At 40.7% G+C, this 21296-nt stretch overlaps 1 protein-coding gene across 2 annotated transcripts in view; it reads left to right on the top strand.

The window, feature by feature from the left end:
* The window catches only part of CACNB4 (calcium voltage-gated channel auxiliary subunit beta 4), a 249668-nt gene that overhangs the window by 208734 nt on the left and 19638 nt on the right, over nt 1-21296 (top strand). For both annotated transcript variants that reach the window (XM_044242065.1, XM_044242066.1), the window contains 4 exons: nt 473-531; nt 9854-9963; nt 15587-15738; nt 17658-17753. In XM_044242065.1, coding sequence (XP_044098000.1) covers nt 473-531; nt 9854-9963; nt 15587-15738; nt 17658-17753 — 417 coding nt within the window. The remainder of the gene's footprint in view (nt 1-472; nt 532-9853; nt 9964-15586; nt 15739-17657; nt 17754-21296) is intronic.

The following is a 21296-nucleotide window of genomic DNA, read 5'->3' as shown; positions in this document are numbered from 1 at the left end:
CCCTCTCAGTGGAGAACGTCAGAGGAAGAGTAGGAGAGTGATCTGTAGAAATGGAATATTTCTACCAGCAGTGGTGTGGTGGAGTCCAGGGCTGGTCAGAGTTGCTCTGCTCCACTCTGGAAGCAAGTGCCACTCAGGGGAGACAAGGACAAGGCAGCAAAGCCAACCCATTGTGGTCTCTTGGCTGCAGTTCTGTCACCTAAGAAGGGAAGGGGGTCAGCCTTGGGTCTAGTGAACACTGCTGGTTCATTCCTCAACACCCTAGAGGACAGCCATGGGGGAAATTTGAGTAACTGGAAGTGGTTAAGCATGAAAATACCTCCCACTGTAACCTATCCTTTGGAGACAACAGACTGTGTAAGGTCTTTGCTCAAGTGCCCTTCCCTTCCACCTCTCTCACCTTTGACTTCTCTCTCTCTGTCTCTGTCTCTGCGTGTGTTTGCCTCATTCTTTTTTTCTCACCTCTGCAAAGGTAACAGACATGATGCAGAAAGCCCTCTTTGATTTCCTGAAGCACAGGTTTGATGGGAGGTGAGACATACAGATGTTTTTGTATTTTTATTTTCCTTTAACTGAACATGTATGATATAAATTGATTTGTGGATCTGTTTCCAGTGATTGCAGAAGTTCTCTAATTAAAACTTAACTCAGTATTCAGGGAAGAATACAATGAAAGAATTCTGAAGATACGAAGTTATGAAGTATAGAATTGAATCCCCAAGGGAGAAAGGACCTTGAGAAGGAAAATAATCCATTTGTTTTATATTAAATGTATGTGTTTGTCTTTATTTCCTTGATTGTTAGTGAATTCATACTATACTTATTTTATGAAAAATATTAATGAAAATATAGACTATTTCTGATAAATGTGGTGGCTCACTGGTGAAGCTGGTAGTAATACTTGGGAACTGTGCCTGCATGTGTGTGTGTATGTGTGTGTGTGTGTGTGTGTGTTTGTGTGGGCGTGTGTGCGCATATGAAGGTATAAAGTACTGAGTTTCCTCACGAGAAAAGTGCAAGAAGTGTTTTCACCATAAGCTTCCCAGAGTGACTATTTGTAGGGAATAATACTTGTTTGGATGCTTAGTTCTAGGTTTATTTTACCAATAAATCACCTTGTATTTTATTGGTTTATTTTGTATGTACCGTATGATTAACACAGCTCAGTCTTTAGCCCTCCAATAATTTTATCATTTAAGTTTTGTGAAAAATGTCGGAAACAGTTTCTGTGTTTTGCAGAGAAATGGTAAAAAGCCCATCTTGACTCAATACTAAGTACTGAGCTCCTTCACAATGCAGAATGCACTCCTTGTAAAATAACCACATTGCAAATTCTGAAGACTTACTAGAAATGAAGAAAATGTACATAGTGTGTACTGAGAAGTATGAGTACATGCATCCAACTTACCAAATACTTTTAAAAATAGCTTCACATAGGTTTTTTAAAAATATGGTATTTTAAGGAGAAAAGTAAACCTAATAACGCTTTAAGCACAAACTGTATATATTTGTCAAAAGAAAAAAAAAAAAAGAAAAGCCTTCTGGGTAATTGTGTTTAAAATATTCATTAGTTTCTGGGACTACATACAAAGAAACTGAAATTTTGGTTCCAGCGGTTGAGATTTTAGTTCAAGGAATGAGAATGCTTCCGTGCCGTTATGTGAATGGCCGGGTACATTAGTAGAATGCCAGACTTCATAAATAGACCCCAAAATGTGTAATGATTCAGACACAGTGGGAGCTTAACTGTTGCTCATTTACCAGTTTGAAGCAGGCATTCCTCAGCTAGGCAGAGGGGGTTATACTCGGGAGGGGAAGATGGACAGAAAGTTTGTCCCACCCCTCATTTGGTGTCCTTGGCCTGAGGGTGGTCTCTCCAGTCAGCGGGTGGGAAGAGGTGAGCGCCAGCCTGGAGCTGACACACGGATCCTCACTTTTCACTGGTCAGAACCTGGTCATGTGGCCATGCTGAGTTGCAAAGGAAGCTGGGAAATGCAGTCTAACGATGTGGCCAGGAGGAGGAGGAAATAGATTTTGTTGAACAGTCTCTGCCACGTTCATCTAGTGGACACAAAGCACTTACTAAGAAAGCCATGGGTTTAACCTGTTCTTCCTCCCCCCGCCTTTTTTTTTAAAGAAAATAGGCAGAGGATGAAAGAGTTTCAAACGAAACAATAAAAAGCACTAAATATTAGAGTTGGAAGGAAATATAAGAGTTCTTTTATTGTAATCGCTTTTCTTTTTTTTAATTAACATAGAATGTATTATTTGCTCCAGGGGTACAAGTCTGTGATTCATCAGGCTTACACACCTCACAGCACTCCCCATAGCACATACCCTCCCCAGTGTCCATCACCCAGCCACCCTCTCCATTCCATCCCCTTCTCCTCCAGCAACGCTCAGTTTGTTTCCTGAGATTAAAAGTCTCTTACAGTTTGTCTCCCTCTCTGGTTTCATCTTGTTTCATTTTTTCCTCTCTTCCCCTATGATCCTCTGTCTTGTTTCTCAAATTCCTCATATCAGTGAGATCATATGTAATCTCTTTTCTTCAGCAACCACAAACAGATAGATAAACTGCTTTGGTTTGAGCATGTTTGGTAATTGGGGTTTCACTTCTTGAAAAAGCATTGCAAAGAACGGCTGAACTCCGATTCTTTAACTTGATAGGAGTAGCTTTGGTCTTGCTCGCTAATGACTGGGCCATAACCCTTCACGCAGCAATCTGTGCGTTAGAGGCAGCTAACATGCATGGCTTCATCTTATGTGTTACTGGCACAAACACACACACCACACACACACACACATACTTTATCTACCTATGCTTAAAGTTGTGTGGTTTTAACCTGTGGTATCTTTACCTCAGGAAGTTCTGAGCAGTGCCTCGTCAGGCGACCTTATTATAGCTCTCCAACTGAACAAATTCCTTCCCATAACACCGCCTGTTTGCATCACGTTGTTTCTGTCACCGCACAGCATCCTTATAAACAACAATATTTTTAACGGTCTGGAAGGTAGAACCTATGGAATAGAAGGAGGGAACTGTTAAAATTTAACAAAGAGAAAGTGAGTGGCTTGATTGTTTTCAAGAAAGAAGCATCTGAGGTTTTTCTTCAATTTTCAGGCCCAGAAAGAGGAAGTACATTTGATGGTAACAGGAGAGATTTGTTCTGAGTCGGCTAGAGTTGCTGCATCAAGCATTTACACATACTATTGAAGGCGGTTTTAATAGAAATAGAATTAAAATGTCAATGCCAAGTGTTCCATACGATCTGATGGCACAGCCGAAGATCTGGAGATAGGGGGAAGATTCAAACAGCCGCAAAAGGAATAGCCAGAGAGAGAGACTCGGCACTGGAGAGCTCTAATTTATGGCAGTGTTTGGAAAAGATAGATGGTAAAGTTGGGACTAGCAGAGTGGACTTGCTTTCAAATAATAAGAGGCCAGTGCAACAGAAAAAAGCAGTAATGAATTCATTAGCTGGGAGTATGTAGAGACTTTGATAAGGAAGAAGCAACAGGCTTGTAGCCTCACCCTCCCTCCAACACATCTGCTGTGTGGGAAATAACCTTACATTCTGAGCTATGACAATCTGCTGTATTATGTTTTACCAATTAATAAAGGGAGAGAAAACAACAAATAGTCTTTAACTGAAGTCAGCCAAGAGAACAATTACACAGAAGGCTTTAGCACAGTGATACAGCATAAACAGTATGTTCTGGTGGAAACCTACTCCATGTTTAACTGGCTATGATGGTTAGACCTAAGAGTGAAGGGAAAGTCTTATTTTTCAGAAAGAGCCAAAAAGGGATCCATTGGCTAAGAGGCTCTGTTCAGTACTGTTTTTCAGATCTTGGTTTGAAAATAAGTCAACAAATTGGATCCAAGTCCAACAGCTTAATGGTTACAAAATCATAAGCTTACCCTTTTTTTAAATACCTCAAATTATTTGAGTCTGTTGAGAGCTACTTATTACAGGTTTATTGCTGTAGCTGCTACTATAGGGCTTACCTGTGATATATGTAAGAAAAACGAAAAGCCTAGGACAAACTAGTGCCTAGGGGGACTTTGTCCATGTGGATATCCACACGTATTGGCAGTTCCTAGGCACAGTCATAAATTAGGTGAGCCTAACCAGCTGGCGCAGTGACGTCAGCTTGCTGAACACCCAGGACGCAACGTGACGTGGAGCTTTTCACTCTTCATTTTAGACCACCAGCATTCACGGGGGATCATCCTTCGGGAAGAGGTTTGTTCAGCTGGTTGAATATACCATTCATAGTCTGAACAACAGGCAATCAAACCAACTGCCATTTGTGGTTCTAGGCTAATCATTTCAAATTCCAAGGAAATTGTTGCTTTATGCATCTTGACTGCTAGGTCATCTCTGTGGCAGTTGTGCAACGCTTTGTAACAGACGTGATCATGGCCAAAAATCTTAAATGAATATCCGGTAGCCTGTATAGATAAGATCTAAAGTTAAAAGAAGTTGTTAGCCAAAGGCTATTCAAAGGAAAAAAAGGGTTTAAGAAGGAATTTGAAGAAACAGGCTGAGGATACAACTTCAGAGACTCAGAGGTAGTATTTATTTATAAACAGCAATGGGCACCCTTGATGGTATCACACAGCACCCAAGGCATGGCAGAATGAAAACAACTTGTAACTGCAGTCAACAAATGGAAAAAAACACCACAGCGCCTTCTGTTTCAAAATCAGTATCACCCTCTTATCATCTCCTTTTACCATTTTCTCTTTAAATGCAAACTCATCAGGGGTCAAACACTAGAGACATGTAATTGAACACTTGAATGCCAAACATGAATATTTAAATTAGCAGGTCGTGATTATAGCCTGTCTGACCTGATTCTCTCACCCCCAAAGTGTATATAAATTTCATGGATTCTGGGGATAGGCGAGTTCATGGTCAACTGCTAATTTCTAAGGATAGGATATAAAGAAACTGTCCTCTTCTAGTCTTTAAATCTCCAATAACTAGCTTATAAACATTATGTATGTGCCAATCAACATAGGACATTATGAATAATTATTTAGCAAAGCACTTTTATATATTACCTTGTTAGCTCCCACTGACAGTCCCATGAGAAAGTTTGGCAAAGCCGTCATCACCATTGTATTGATTAGGATACTGATGCTCGAAAGATGACATGACTTGTTTATGGTCACACACCCAGCAAGAAGAGCAAGATCTAGGGCGCCTGGGTGGCTCAGTGGGTTAAGCCTCTGCCTTTGGCTCAGGTCATGATCCCAGGGTCCTGGGATCAAGTCCCGCATCGGGCTCTCTGCTCATCGGGGAGCCTACTTACCCCTCTCTTCTGCCTGCCTTCTGCCTACTTGTGATTTCTCTCTCTGTGTGTCAAATAAATAAAATCTTTAAAAAAAAAAAAAAGGAGAAGAGAAGATCCAGGGAGAATACTCAGATCTGTGTAGTCTCTCCATCCCAATTCTCTTGACAGTGTACTGTTCTGTTCTTTGGCATGGTCTTCTCTATAAATACTAGCAGGTTTTTTTTTTTAAGATTTTATTTATTTATTTGACAGAGAGAGATCACAGGTAGGTAGAGAGGCTGGCAGAGAGAGAGAGAGAGAGAGAGCGAGGGAAGCAGGCTCCCTGCTGAGCAGAGAGCCGGATGCGGAACTCGATCCCAGGACCCTGAGATCATGACCTGAGCCGAAGGCAGCGGCTTAACCCACTGAGCCACCCAGGCGCCCCAGGTTTTTTTTTTTTTTAATTAATGCACTAGCAGCATTGCATATTAGATGTAGCAAAGATAGAGTACAGAAGGACCTGATAGCTGTTCTGAATGAACGTGGAAATACTAATTGTTTTTGAATGAATGAGTTACAACTAAAAGTAGCATCTTTCGCAGAAAACTAATACTCATTTGTCATAATAGACGACAGCAATTATGATGAATTCCGGAACAAAAATAAAGAATAAATGGGATTCAGATTTGCTTAGATTCAGAGAACAGTTTTTGCTAGTTTTCAGTGACATTTGCTACTACCAGTTCGCTGAGGAACTGAACTTCTGTTAGCGTTTATCTACCAGTCAGCAATCACTGACACTATGTCACGGAAAAGTTTCCTAGGGAACTTTTAAAAGACATATCTCAAATAAGATGCATGGAAGTACTGAAAGACTGGGGGGAATGAATACGGCAAGAAAAGAAGTAGAAAGGGCATTGTTCTAAGTAAAAAATAATAATAAGTTGGAGAGGATGTGGAGAAACGGGAACCCTCTTACACTGTTGGTGGGAATGCAAGTTGGTGCAGCCTCTTTGGAGAACAGTGTGGAGATTCCTCAAGAAATTAAAAATAGAGCTTCCCTATGACCCTGCAATTGCACTCCTGGGTATTTACCCCAAAGACATAGATGTCGTGAAAAGAAGGGCCATCTGTACCCCAATGTTTATAGCAGCAATGGCCACAGTCGCCAAACTATGGAAAGAACCAAGATGCCCTTCAACGGATGAATGGATAAGGAAGATGTGGTCCATATACACTATGGAGTATTATGCCTCCATCAGAAAGGATGAATACCCAACTTTTGTAGCAACATGGACGGGACTGGAAGAGATTATGCTGAGTGAAATAAGTCAAGCAGAGAGAGTCAATTATCATATGGTTTCACTTATTTGTGGAGCATAACAAATAGCATGGAGGACAAGGGGCGTTAGAGAGAAGGGAATTTGGGTAAATTGGAAGGGGAGGTGAACCATGAGAGACTATGGACTCTGAAAAACAATCTGAGGGGTTTGAAGTGGCGGGGGGTGGGAGGTTGGGGTACCAGGTGGTGGGTATTATAGAGGGCATGTATTGCATGGAGCACTGGGTGTGGTGAAAAAAATAATGAATACTGTTTTTCTGAAAATAAATAAATTGAAGAAAAAAAATAAAAGGCTGAAAATAATAATAATAATAAATATATAACTAGTATACAAAATATATTTTTAAAGTATATAAAACTAAAAAATCTATATAAACTTGAATTGTATTGCTAGGAAGCCTTTTACAAAAAATAGTTTGGATTTGGTGTCTGATTTTGGTTATAGTAAGCATCTTTGTATGGAAAATAGAAGCCTCTCTTTTCTCTTATTGAAAGGTTTCTGGGGCAGTGTCTGTCTTGTCCTGAGCTCTTTCATGCATGCATGTGTACTGTTACAAAGAAATAACTTGTAATAATACTTGCCAAGTGGCCAAATCTTGTTTTCTACTCAGGTTGTGATCTCAGTTGGGGTCTTGGGATTGAGCCCCGCAATGGGTTCCATGCTTGGTGGGAAATCCACTTGGGGATTCTCTCTCTCCCTCTCCCTGCCAGCCCCCCCAAAATAATAAAATAAATCTTTTTAAAAAAGATATTTGAGAAATAACTTAGATTAACAAATTTGCTGGCATTTTCTTGACAAATAAAACAAGAAAAAGAACCTTATTATCCATACCTTTTCCTATTTGTGAAATACACAAAGCAGTTTTTTTTTCTGTGTATGTGTGTATTATTGTTTGTTTGCCTGCTTTTTTGTAGAACTTGTAAAAACTTGTAAAACTGTGTGTGTTTGAAAATAGCTTCGTAAACATGTTTAAATTCCAGAAAAAATAAGAGTATGCACCTGTTTGGTAATCCTTTGAAATTTTAAGAAACAAAGGTTACTCTTTGGCTTATAGAGAACTAGCAAACTTGATCTCCCTTATGCAGAACAAACATTTTAGGCCCTCCAAAAGTCTTTATTCTAGAAAGTTGAATTCTGTTCCTAAATTAACCCACTTCTCTCCAGTCATAGATTTGATTTGCTCTGGAACTTGACTCCATGTTTCTAACCAGCAACTCTATTCTTAAAACAATAGACAAGCAGAAACGCAAAAATAAACAAGCAAACCCTATTCTGTAAATTAAAGAGCTGGGAGCACAGGACTGCCCGTGAGATTCCATACCTCAGGTTGCAAAAGCCAACTGAGTAATGGAGGCTGAGACATGAGATTCACTTGACTTTAACCTCACTGAAATCCTGACCACCTCTCTGCACATGGCCAAGGTCGACTGCGTCTGCTCTTGACGATTTGGCTTGCATCTGGGCATTCAGGGTTGCTAGAGAAGAAAACTGAAACTAAGAGACTTATGAGTCAGGTGACTAAGTGCTGCCTGGTGTTTGGGGGCCTGGGTTTTAGGCCTTCTTAGCCTCTCACTAATCATGTGGAACTTCCCCTCTGTGTTTCAGTTTTCTTGGCAAAATGAAGAAGTTGTACTTGGCCTGTGTTTTCCAATGTCTTTTAGCAGCTGAACAGCTTTTTACAATGAAATCATATATAAAGCCCCAAAGTAGAAAACAGAAAGGCAGAGGTGTTTGCCTGGCATGGGCAGAGGGAACTCTGGCCCTCTGCCAACTCAGCTTCCCTTCAGTGTTCGCAGTGACCTGGGGTATTTCACAGAGCCCTTGGTTTCTGCAGAAGATAATTTGAAGATGCCTCAAATAATTTATTAGTGCTTAAAAATTCTAAGAAATGTAAAAATTCAAAACGTACCATCTACAGCTTATAAATACAATATAATGACATGAGAAGGTGATTTGCGTTAAAATGACATCCGAACTTTTGTAGAGCCTGTTGCTTTAAACAAGCTATTTCCAGTCATTTGTGAAAAGGAGTATTCTAAATTTTCCTTAAGACTTTGGGTCACTGAAGTCAGGTAAAGAGTCTCCTAAGAGGGCTGATGGTATACCAAAACAGGTGTGAGATGACAGGGGGCTCAGCTATTGTTTACAACTCTCCCCTGCCCCAACCCCCAAAGGAATATAAAAACGAAGGAGAACGGCTGCACTGAGCACAAAGGGAAGGGACACTACTCTTTTGTCTCCTTTCCAGAACTCTGCCAAGCTCTGAAAATGAGAGTGGAGAAAGGTCCGTGGTGGCAGTGGTGGCTCAGAGTGGCATTCTTTGCATTCTCCAGACAGATAATCATCTGAAATTGATCAATGGCAGTTTAAAGTAAAGAACTGTAAAACTATAAATTCCAGAGATCCTTATGGGATCAATCATATGCAGATAGACGCCTCTTTTTTCATTTGTGGTGTCTGTGCTTTATTCTTTTGCGTAACTGCAGGAAACTTTCTGACTTACCAGAATCCTTGCACAATTCTCACATTGCCCTCAACTCGAGTGTCTCACAGTCCCCCACTTGATGCATTCAAAGTCTTAAGCAAATATACTGAAGAATCTTGTGCATGAAAATGAGAAACCATATTTTCCATATTCTTAGAAATGAAAGGTTTCTTTGGGCCTGGGGGGGAATGCTTCTTGTATCATGATGTAGCTGTTGAGCACCAGGAATGCAACATCATTACCAACTGGTTGAGTGTCGCTGATGAAAATGAAGCGGACTTTCCCCTTTGGCCAGCAGCATTGATATGCCTGGGTAGAACATTCGTAGTTCCTGGAGGTCTTGTTCAAGAGCAAATCAAACGTGAATTGAAAAAAAAAAACCTGTATTGCTGCCTCCCAAAAAGAGCATGGTTTATTCATATGTTTGATTCCCTCCTGGTATGGTGTGCATTATGAAGAGAATTTGGCAAGGTAGGTAATAGTGAAGGAAGAGTTGCATTTTTAACAACAGGCTTTTGTTTGGGTTTGGGTTTTGGTTAAATAGTCAAAACCTTCTTCCATTCTACCCAGCTTATATTTTAATACCTGCCAAAGCCTGTTTAAAATACTTGTGGCCAATGTTTATTATACTGTGGTTGTAGTGCCGTATGTAGAGTGGTTATTAAGTACTGTGGTGATAAATCACTTGAGAGCCCCACGACCTTTTTTACTGGCTTGTTCTGTTCTGTGTTCCTATTCATAGGATATCAATAACAAGAGTGACAGCTGACATTTCTCTTGCTAAGAGGTCTGTCCTAAATAATCCCAGCAAGAGAGCAATAATTGAACGTTCGAACACTCGGTCCAGCTTAGGTAAGATGTTCAAATGTGGTACTTGTCCAAGCTATACTTTCAGAGTGGGATGGCACATGTTTCGTTTGTGAATGTCCTTTCCAGTTTGCTCCCCATTCCGAATGGGGAAGTGCCGATTAACTGAAGAGAATGCTATCCATGGAAAAGAAGGGAACGGAGTCCTACAGCAGCCAGAGCCTCCGCTCTCAGCTCTAGTCAATTAGTTCATTAGTAGTCTGGTGGGAAGACTCCTCATTGGGCTCTCCTGGTGTGTTACTGCCTAACCACACAAAACCACTCACCTCCACTCTGTCTCAGCTTTTCAATGAGGCTAATGGTATCTGTCATAGCTGAGTCACATCTGACATGAAAAGAAATGAGATGTTCAACCTTCTTGGATCTTTAATAGAAAGCTAGATAATAGGGTCTTTGTGAATAATCCCTTCTTTAAGTGGAAATAGCCATGAGCATTAAATGTGTCTTTCCTGGAGCACAGTCAGAAAGTATTCTGAAATTCACCATGATGGAGAAGGGGAAAATGCCCTATTGTTACAAGATAGCAGGACGCTTGTCTCAAGGAGTCAGAGAATGAGTCTCCGAGATACAAAAGGGTGAAGTGAAAGTTTATTAAGTGAAGGTGAGAACAGAAAGGAGAGGGGAAAAACTCTTTAAAGGGAGAGAGGTCCCTAATGGGTTGCCACTGGGGGGTTTCAATGGTGGTCTTTTATTGAGAACTGACTAGGGAACTTGAATCTTGACGTCTCAATCACTGCTGGCACTGTTTACTTTTTCTTTGAATTTTGGTAATTTTCAGTGGCCCAGCTGTAGCTGTTACAGAGATATTTCTGACATTTAAGACAAATGAGGTAGACTCAATAGTCTTGTTATATTCCCTCATTTCTGGTTTTGTACGCCTCAGCATTTTCCACATCTGGGATTTCTGTGAGCCTGAACCCATAGCCCCCATGTGAGCCCAGTCACATATTCCCCTACCTATCTCTCCTTACCTAACCCCACCTGTCCCTTAGTATATGCTTAGCTACTTTATAAAGCCATGTGTGAATAGGGCAGTGGAAGATGGAATCACCATCCAGAGAAACAAGTCCATGCTGCTGGGGAATCACGACGTTCATCTCAAAGCCTGTGTTGTGCTTTTTGTGATTGCCAAGAGTGGTATAGTCCACTTGTAACTTTCTAGGAGTCTCTCTTGCATTCAGAGTCTGAGGGCAGTTTGTTTTACTCCCCTCTTCCTCATGGGCAGGGGTAGTAAAGATAGGGGTCTTCTGTGTTCACAACATCTTAAACTACTGAGATGATGATAGAAAACAAACAAAAAAATCCTGAATAGCTTGCACACCCAAACAACCCAAGAGTTTGTTGGAGCCTGAATCTTGACCCTGAGCCAAGAAGTGCACAGATTAGAAAGAGGCTACAAAGTATCATCTCTATATATTCCTGGCATGGGATTGGCACATGATAATTGTTCAATAAATATTTGTTGGCTGGTTGCTTTATGAAAGAATGTTAAACATACCAGTGAAATAGTTGTCAGTCCTTGTGAGGGCAGGATCCTGGACATCAATGGTTCCTTCCTTAGCTCAGCGTTTAGATCCATCACATACAGAGTAAAACACTCTTAAAGACACAGTATTTTGACCTTAACGAAGTAACAATGCAAGAGTTGATGATGATGAATCATATTAGGTGACTGACTAAAGTTAAATGTTGTGGGAGACAAGGATGCCAAATTAGATTGAAGATTTCTTAAACAAGCATCCACTGTCTGTTCTATCTTCCACTGTCCTTTTCACTCCACAAAGTGCCTTTGACTTTTAATTACTCCTTCCTCTGATGTATAATGAGAGGTTTAAAAACACTTAAGCATATATATGAGGTTGCTGACTCTAACCAGCTACCCTAACCAGGGGTCTCATGGATATTCCTAGAAGTCATTCGGCATAATCCAGTCACATGTTTGAGTCAGTGGAGTGGAGGTGGCGTAAATAGTGAGGACAAAACAAGGTGAATGTCAGTTTACTGACTTTTCCCTTTGCTTTGCAAATTCATATACCTACAACCATTAGAATTAATTTAATGGCAGTCTGTTATAATAACCACTTCGTGAGCCACCTATGTCCATTCACCTGCTTGTTAGTGCACATGTTTATTGTTATGTGCCACGCATTATGCTAGACTGTGGAAGTACAAACATAACTAAGAAAAAGTATCTTACCCATAAGCCACTGGGAAGAAGGGGCAGATAGCTAAATGCTGTTTGACAATGGAATTAGGAGCCAAGAGCTAGAGGTATAAAGAAAGAAGGGTAGAGAGTAAGAGGTGTCAGAGAAGACTTTAAAGAAGTTATATTTGAGCTGGTTCTTCAAGGCAGACAAGAATGTGCAAAGATGTCAGCATGTAAAAAACATTGCTGGATTGATAATCAAGTAGACTGTGCAGAGAATGCTTAGAAAAGGGGAGTGGGTACCATGGTTGGGGAGCAACAGGGGAAGAGACTGTAAACGTACGTTGAGGTCAGTGTGTTAGGGCTCTAAGTATGCCTTGCTAAAGAAACCTCCAAAGTAGACTCTATAAATGTGAATTGTCAAGGGTAGTAATAGTTGTTACATCCAAAATGTTTTCCATAGTCAAATTTGGAAATTTGGATTAAACAGTTGGCCATCTTTACTGCAAGACTTCTGAGAGCCATTAAAATAGAAAGGGCAGTGCATGTTTGAAATTCCAAAAGAAACTAATAGAGCCTGCGATATTTTGCAAAAAGCTAACTAATTAACTAACTAACTAAATAAAAATAAAATAAAAATCTCTTTTTCCCCTTAGGATATCTTAAGGGATTAGTGTTTGAGGATACTCACTTTGAGAAATATTGCCCTGAACTCAAAGGAGCCATTGGGGTAGTTTAAGCATTTGGATATAGGAAAAGTCACAGGTGGCAGAGATGCTGGAGAGAGATGGGTCATGGTCAAGTTATAGAAGTGTTCATTGAGGTTCTTCCAGCATCATAGTCCATGACTTCTCAGAGCCCCATTTGTCTGGAATAAGATCATGAGGAAATGGCCATTGGAACCCTCTGAGAATCAGCATGGGAAGTCAAGATTGCTGGGTTTGCTTAATTTTTTTTTTTTAAGAAAATGGGCTATGTAGATATAAATCTTGTTCTCTTTCTCAATCTATGTATTGAATTCCAAATATATATTATCCAAATATGGCCCCACTCTGGTATATAGTATGGCCTCTGCAGCCTTCTGGCTTGCTTGCCCAAGCACCTCTCCACTCATGCCAGAATGTCCATTGCCTAAGAGTTTTGTGTTGGCTAAGCCTTGGATGTGCTTGCCCTCTGCACAGGTCAAAAACCATGTTTACCTCATTGCTTATGCAGAGTAAATAAGGCTCAATATTTCTGTAGTATTTACACAGTGTGCCTCAAGTGTTCTTTGTACTAGAGCGGTCCATGTTGCCTCACTACCTTTTTGCTACTCCAGGAAACATTGTATTCAGATTTGAAACTTAAAGTAATGCAGACTTGTTCTACAACAGTCCTGGCCAGGAGTTAAACTAGTGGCAATTTAATGACAACAACAAATGGAGAACATGTTCCAACAGCCAGAGGCTGAAATCTGCTACACTACAAATATACTTTATTTACTGAGCTTCTCTCATAAGAAAAACCCTTTTTAACTGTTTTTGACACATGAGAAAAAAAAGGGAAAGGTATGTTATTATTTACAAATGTAGTGTGTGATTTCAGAAGAATTTTGCAAATGAGCCTAATTGTCCAAATTCTTTACATAAATGTCTTGGGAGCTAGTCACATTTCAAAGCAGTATAAAATCTTTCAGACCATTGGGATTGGATCATATGAAAAATAATAGCTATGTTCATTCTCGAAATTCCTATTTCTAATACAAATCGTGCATTAAACATCAGAGATTTTGTGGGAAGAATTTTAGGCTATTATGCAAAGCCCACGAAAGTAGAATTACAAGATAGTCTTGAGCATTCATACTCCTGCGCACCCTGTTATGGAAGGGAGGATTCTTTGGTGGATGACGTGAACTTGAATATATACTGGGTAAACAGAACAAATCGTGGCTTTCTGGTAGAAAACCTTTTCAATGAGTATATTTAGAACAACATCACCTCTTTCCTAGACCATATTTGAAGTGATGTATATTAGGTAACTTTGTCTACTCTGTGTAATTTTTTTTTTTAAGATTTTATTTATTTATTTGACAGAGAGAGATTACAAGTAGGCAGAGAGGCAGGTAGAGAGAGAAGGAGGAGGAAGCAGGCTCCCTGCTGAGCAGAGAGCGCGATGCGGGACTCGATTCCAGGACCCCAAGATCATGACCTGAGCCGAAGGCAGCGGCTTAACCCACTGAGCCACCCAGGCGCCCTACTCTGTGTAATTTAAACAAGATTATAACATTGCTAAGTCATGCCTATAATATATAAGCCAAAAATAAAGATAAGTAAAAAGCAAAACAAGATCATCTCTCTGAAAATTAAGTAGTCTAATTCAGACTTTGGACATGACCCAATAAATCAGATAATTTATAAAATATATAAGAAAAAGTTTCTTTCTGTTTTAGAAAGCCAAATTTTGTTTTTATCGATAATCTGCTTTGTTTTAAAAATGGCTGGATTGCTTCAGACATGGAGAATAACTAGATTTTTTTATTTGACCGGATTTGTGCAGGGATTCAGGTCACTTGGCCATTACAGATGGTTGGATTGATTTTCATTCTCAAGACATTTCAGCATTTATAATATAATTGCCTTAGTTTTTTTTTTCTTTAATACTGAAAATTATTCCCTAGAACAAGTATACCAGCCATATACTGAATTAAGGCATAGCAATATGTTAGTTGTAAGAGTAGACCCAACATTTAACCCTGGATGAAAAATATGCATGTCATTCAACACAGATGAGTTGTGGGATTTTTAAAAAACATAGTTACAGAATATTAATATATAAATTGTTGATTGGTTGAAATATTTCCATGTAATTGCTTTCCATGTGATGTTGCTCTACACATGTATTTCGAGTCTTTCCTAAATGTGGTTTCAGCTTTCATAGATAAAGTAAAAATTCTTTAGGGGTACCTGGGCAGCTGAGTGGGTTAAGCCTCTGCCTTCAGCTCAGGTCATGATCTCAGGGTCCTGTCATCAAGCCCGGCATTTGGCTTTCTGCTCAGCAGGGAGTCTGCTTCTCACCCCCACCTCTCTCTGCCTGCCTCTCTGCCTCTTTGTGATCTCTCTCTCTCTCTCTCTGTCAAATAAATAAATAAAATCTTAAAAAAAAAAAAAAGTAAAAGTTCTTTAGAGCAAAGCAATAGTCGTAAACAACCTAGCTATATAAATAGCTAAATTTCAGGGCAAGTGTAAGAAGTGAGTTAAGAGAGCCATCTCAATTTTTTTCACCAAATTTTTTGTTTTATGCAAAACTCAAAACTCAACCCATCGCTCTCTCTTTGGAAAAGATCTTAAGTGAATAGAAATATGAAATTCAAAACGTTCTGTTTTGCAATGTAGACAAATATCTGAAAGGGGTACTATGTTTTTAAATGTAAGAATTAATTAATAAAAATAACTATGTCCTGTTACATATTATTTCTCCTTTTAGCGGAAGTACAAAGTGAAATTGAAAGAATCTTTGAGTTGGCGAGATCTTTGCAACTGGTTGTTCTTGACGCAGACACCATCAATCACCCAGCGCAACTTATAAAGACTTCCTTAGCACCAATTATTGTTCATGTAAAAGTCTCATCTCCAAAGGTAATTAACTCATTTCTGCCTTACAGATTAGAAGCTCATTGACTTTGGAATATTCTTTGCTCTGTGCTTTGTTGTTAGTGGGTAAGGAGAATATCTTATTGAGATGCCTTTAATGGGCAGTTTTTAATTCCCACAGCCTGTCCAGGTTCTAGAAATTCTAAGATAGCAAATAAAGAATAGCCATTGTTTTAAAGAAGGTCACTCTCTATTGTGGTTCCCCAGACAGGCAGTTATGCAAGAATACAATAGAAATAAAAAATTCAGAAAGGTATGGAAAAGGAAGTATGGCTTTTCAGAGACTTTAGATTATATCTTAGTTAATTTCTTGGGCAATATTGATTCTTGTAGCACCTATATTCTCTCCCCGACTGAGCAAGTACATAGTTCAGGAAGGGTATATACATTTATCATATATAAAGCCAAACATCACTGTATAAAATCTCTTATGGAAAAATTATAGACATTATATATGTGCTCAGGTTGGGTCTCCAAGGAATAAGGTATTCTGTGATTAAACACAGTGGGATATCTGCCCTGTGTCTTTGTGCCACAAGTAGATAAAAATAAAAGTGAGACAGCCTCAAATTGGTCTCTTTTGATTAGGCTGTTCTTTCATTTTTAAGAAGTGATGATATTCTAAAAAGTTAATGTGAAATAGATATCCTAGGGAGGTGTTACCTTAATAATTAGTTTATTTTCAGTGCCTCTAAGAGTGCAGTTTAGCGCTATGTGTAATTCAACTTCCAACCAGAGCAGTAGTCGCCTCTCACAGATAGAGAATGTCTAAAGAAGCTGTGTCCTTCCCCAGCCCTCAGCCTTCCATCCTTGCAGGCACTCATTCTGCACGGGACGGACTAGGGAATCCTGACCAAACCAGGACCTTTTGGGAATCATTAGAATGGATTGAATCTGCCTTGACCACCTGGAGGTCTCTTTGGCCCCACACTGAGCGGGATTCAGATACCCTTCATTGCAGCGGAATAGATTTCAACCTCTTTTGCCTGCTGCCGCAGTCCCCACGGGGTCATTAAGTGTAGGAACAGGGGCTCCTGTGGACATACACGCTGAGGTGTCATAGAGCCTCACCGATCAGTACTATTTTGGGGTGAGGGCCCTATTTCAGCTTTAAGAAAAAATGGAAGACAGAGGGAGTATATGGCAAGTGTAGTTATAGCCATGCCTGAATAACACAGATAATCACTGGTTTATAGGTAGCAATATGCCAATGCAAATGTTTTGCCTAGATTTCTAAAGTGAAATCTTGTTAATGTAAACTGGAACACCTCAATAATTATCAGTGACCAAAAGGACCAGATATATAAATGACTGATATTTATCTGATATTGAGATAGTGATCTAAAATATTACTTCCCTGAATTTGGATACAAATGACCTGGTACAGACCAGTTCCTCCACTTTTGCAGGGCTCTAATTTCTCTGGGTAGGGGCACCTGGGTGGCTCAGTCAGTTAAGTGTCTGCCTTCAACTCAGGTCATGACCCCAGGGTCCTGGGATTGAGCCCCAGTGTCAGGCTCCCTGTTCAGTGCAGAGTCTGCTTTTCCCTTGCTCTCTCCCACTCCCCCTGCTGTGCTCTCTCTCTCTCTGTCAAATAAATAAATACACTCTTTAAAAAATGTTTAAAAGTAAATAAGTAAATAAATAAAATCTCTGGGTAAAATCTAGGGCAGGTACTTGAGATCCCTCCAGGACCCCACACGGAGAGAGAATAGGATGTAAATATCAAAGGCTCTGCAAGTGAGAGCCAGTGTAAGTGGGTGATGTCATTATAGAGTTTATATATATCATTTTTCATATTGTATTTCCTCTCTATTAATACTCGGGGCTAGCCAGACTATATTAAAAAGCCTTGGTTTATTCATTTTTCTTTTAACTCATTGATTCATGTCTTCTTCTATCAGGTTTTACAGCGGTTGATTAAGTCTAGAGGAAAGTCCCAAAGCAAACACTTAAATGTTCAACTGGTGGCAGCTGATAAACTTGCACAATGTCCCCCAGTAAGTACCATCATTTTTTTGCGTTTGTCATTCTTGCTGGGACAGGAGGGGCTGGCATGTTTTTTGTTTTCCCATTACCATTGTCATTTTGTTCTAGAATGATGGTGATGATCTGTTGTCATAAACACAAAGGGTTTTTCACACACACTGCGGCTGTCCTGTTGGCTACACTCAGGCATCCAGAACTGAGACATCAGTTCTGCCGTGTAAGAAGAACTGAACCTAGTGTCCAGTGTCCCATCGCGTGCATGCTACCTTGATGACCGTTCAAATACTCGGCAGACTACTTAATCCAGTCATGGGGACACGTTTATGAAAAGAGAAAAGCAAATAAAACATACTAATTTGACTTTCCTTTAATTTTTCTGCCAGAAAATTCCAGTAGGCAGAAAAGATGTGACCTTGAAGGTTGAGAATTTATGGGAACTAGAAGAGCCCTACGGTTATAGCAGATGAGGAGGTCAGGGTTAAGTAAGATGAAAAATTATATTATAGCAACGTATGTCCTGGTGCCATTGCCAGAAAGCAGCTACTGAGGTGGAAGCCAAGAAAATGGCAGGGATTTGGGTGGGGGGAGGTGCTGACTGTTCTCCCGTGGGTCACCAGTGGCTGATCTGTGTCTACCGCTCAGCTGATTTACTACTTCTGTGCCTATGTTTCTCTAAAGAAAATAACTGTCTTTCCTACTAATTTAATTTACTAGGTTTTTAAATATATACTTGTGTAAGGATCATTTATGCCCTGTGGCAGCATAAAATCTAATTCAGATGTTTAGAGAGACAATACAGCATAGCTGTTAAAAGCATGGACTCTGAAGCCAGATCGCCCATGTTCAGATCCACACTGGTTTTGTAATCTTGAGCAAGTACTTTCCTCACTGGGTTAGTGTAAGGTTTTAATGAGTGAATCTGCAGTAAAGCTCTTAGGACAGGGGCGCCTGGGTGGCTCAGTGGGTTAAAGCTACTCTGTCTTCAGCTCAGGTCATGATCCCCGGGTCCTGGGATCAAGCCCCACATTGGGCTCTCTGCTTGGCAGGGAGCCTGCTCCCCCCCCCACCACTGCCTATCTCTCTGCCTACTTGTGATCTCTGTCTCTCAAATAAAAAAATAAAATCTTAAACAAACAAACAAACAAGCTCTTAGGACAGAGCCTGGCATGGAATAAGCACCACCACAGGTGTTTCTGTTAAAATTACCAGATATACTTTGCATTCTGCCATGGCTAACCTGTCAGGCTCTGTAAGGATGTGTTCCTGTCTGGTTCACTGTTATATCTCAGTCCTTCATTATGATAGGCGCACAATAAATATTTATTGACTAAGTGAATGAGTTAAAGGCGGTAAGAGTAGGATGCATCCTTTTATCGGATGCTTATTAGGCCAGATGAGAAGCTAGATGCTTTACATAGCTTATCTCTAATCTTCACTGTTACCTAGTAAAGTAATTATCATTACTTTGTATTATCCCCATTTTGTAGATGAGGCTACTGAAGGGAGAGAGGTAAAATGAATTTCCTAAGGTCACACAGCAAATTAGAACTAGATTAGATGATTATCTGGCCCCAAAGCCAGTGTCCTGTCCTCACAGTCCCACCTACCTGTATACATACCTGGTTACCTGCCCCACAGATAATTTGGATAGACTGGAGCCTGGAGTGTTATGTTAAGAAGTCTAACTTCACTTCGCCTACGAAGTCCACTTACAAAATGGAATGTGTAATTCAAACCCTGTGTGTAAATACAAGAATGTCCTACCCAGCCCCTGACTCGACAGTCCTTACCAGCTAAAGGAAGTTAACCCTTACTGAGCAGATACCAAACACTAGGAGTATGCTATTGTTTCCAGTTTTTAGAAGAGTCTTTTTTTTTTTTTAAGATTTTATTTATTTGACAGAGATCACAAGTAGGCAGAGAGGCAGGCAGAGAGAGAAAGAGGGATGCAGGCTCCCTGCTAAGCAAAGAGTCCGATGCAGGGCTCTATCCCCAGACCCTGGGATCATGACCCGAGCCGAAGGCAGAGGCTTTAACCCACCGAGCCACCCAGGCGCCCCTAGAAGAGTCTTATAAAGAGAGCTGTGTCAGTTTGGGTCTTCTGGGAAGCAGACACCTAAATGGAATTAGAAGTGCAACTTCTTGGGGTGCCTGGGTGGCTCAGTGGGTTAAAGCCTCTACCTTCAGCTCAGGTCATGATCCCAGAGTCCTGGACTCTCTGCTCAGTGGGGAGCCTGCTTCCTTCTCTCTCTGTCTGCCTCTCTGCCTACTTGTGATCTCTGTCTGTTAAATAAATGAAATCTTAAAAAAAAAAAAAAAAGTGCAACTTATTGGAGAACATACCTATGAAAGACTAAACACAGAGAAAGAGGACAGAACAGGCTACTAGAGCCTTCCGACCAGACCAGACTAGCCTCATGAAAAGAAGGAGGAAGAAATGGATAGCAGGAGCCTCAGACTGATATGTAGTTTTTCTTATAAGTTTGTCACATGTTGGACAGAACTGTTCAGGCTCTAGTCCCCACGCTGCGCTCAGGCACTGGCTAGGAGCAGCCTGTGGAGAGGATGGCATTGGCTTGGACCAATGCTTCGGTCATTCCAGAAGATGCCACAGTACCCCCATCTCCGCGCACCAGGCTATCTGCTGACTGCACTCATGACTGTGGGTTTTCCAGGATATCTGATCATAGACCTCAATGAGCACCCTCATAGATAACATCATCCTTACTTCCTAGAAGGGAAAGCTAAGTCCCTGATTAGGAAAGTTGTTGGAGGTAACAATTAGGAAATGAGCCCCAGATTCAACCCTAGGTCTGTCAGACTCCAACAAACCTCCATGCGCTGTGCCCTTCCACCTCTACAGAGCTGGTGAGTCTCTGGCCCCCAACTTTGCTGTGAAGAGACATCTCCAGGACAGAACAAAGTCGTCAAATGGTAATGGGGGTTGTTAAGGAAATTGAGGGAGTTGAAGCCGAGAGTTCCAGTTCGGGCAACCATTGGCCAAGTCCATGTGGTCCTTTAGGATGGATGTTCTGCTGTATCAGACCTCATCTAGGGCAGAGAATCTTGGTAAGGCAGGAGACAGGGAAGTCCGGGCTTTCTGACCTTTGCAAGAGATTCCTTTCTTTTCTGTGTGGGAGGGAGAAAAGGTCTCTCCTTCCTCTTTTCCCCTCTTGTTTCTATTAATGGAACTTCCTATTTGCTTTTGTTATGTCTAAAAGCATCCCCACCTTCCTTTGTTTCCTGAGTCAGTTAGCAAAATCTCCTCAACCAATGTAGGCTTTTGGGAAACAAAACCCAGGAAGGGAAAGGGAGAGGGGCAATTTCCTGCCACAGCATGCCTCCCGGAAGCCCAGATCCTGCCACCAGCGTGAGTGGTAGGAAAGAAAGGGGGAAAATACAGATTAATATCTCGAAATTCGTTGGCACATCTGTCTTCACAGTTGGAGTGGGATCTACATCGCACATGCGGCCTAGTTCTGTGAAGTGCCTGAGGTGGCCACAAGATCTGTGGGAGTTTTGGGTGCGGATCTGGGTGGACTGGAGAGTAGTTA

Source organism: Neovison vison, chromosome 3, assembly GCF_020171115.1.
Source record: "Neovison vison isolate M4711 chromosome 3, ASM_NN_V1, whole genome shotgun sequence".
Classification (NCBI taxonomy): domain Eukaryota; kingdom Metazoa; phylum Chordata; class Mammalia; order Carnivora; family Mustelidae; genus Neogale; species Neogale vison.
Note: the sequence above shows the minus strand (reverse complement) of the source record. Positions and strands in the feature narration are given on the sequence as shown.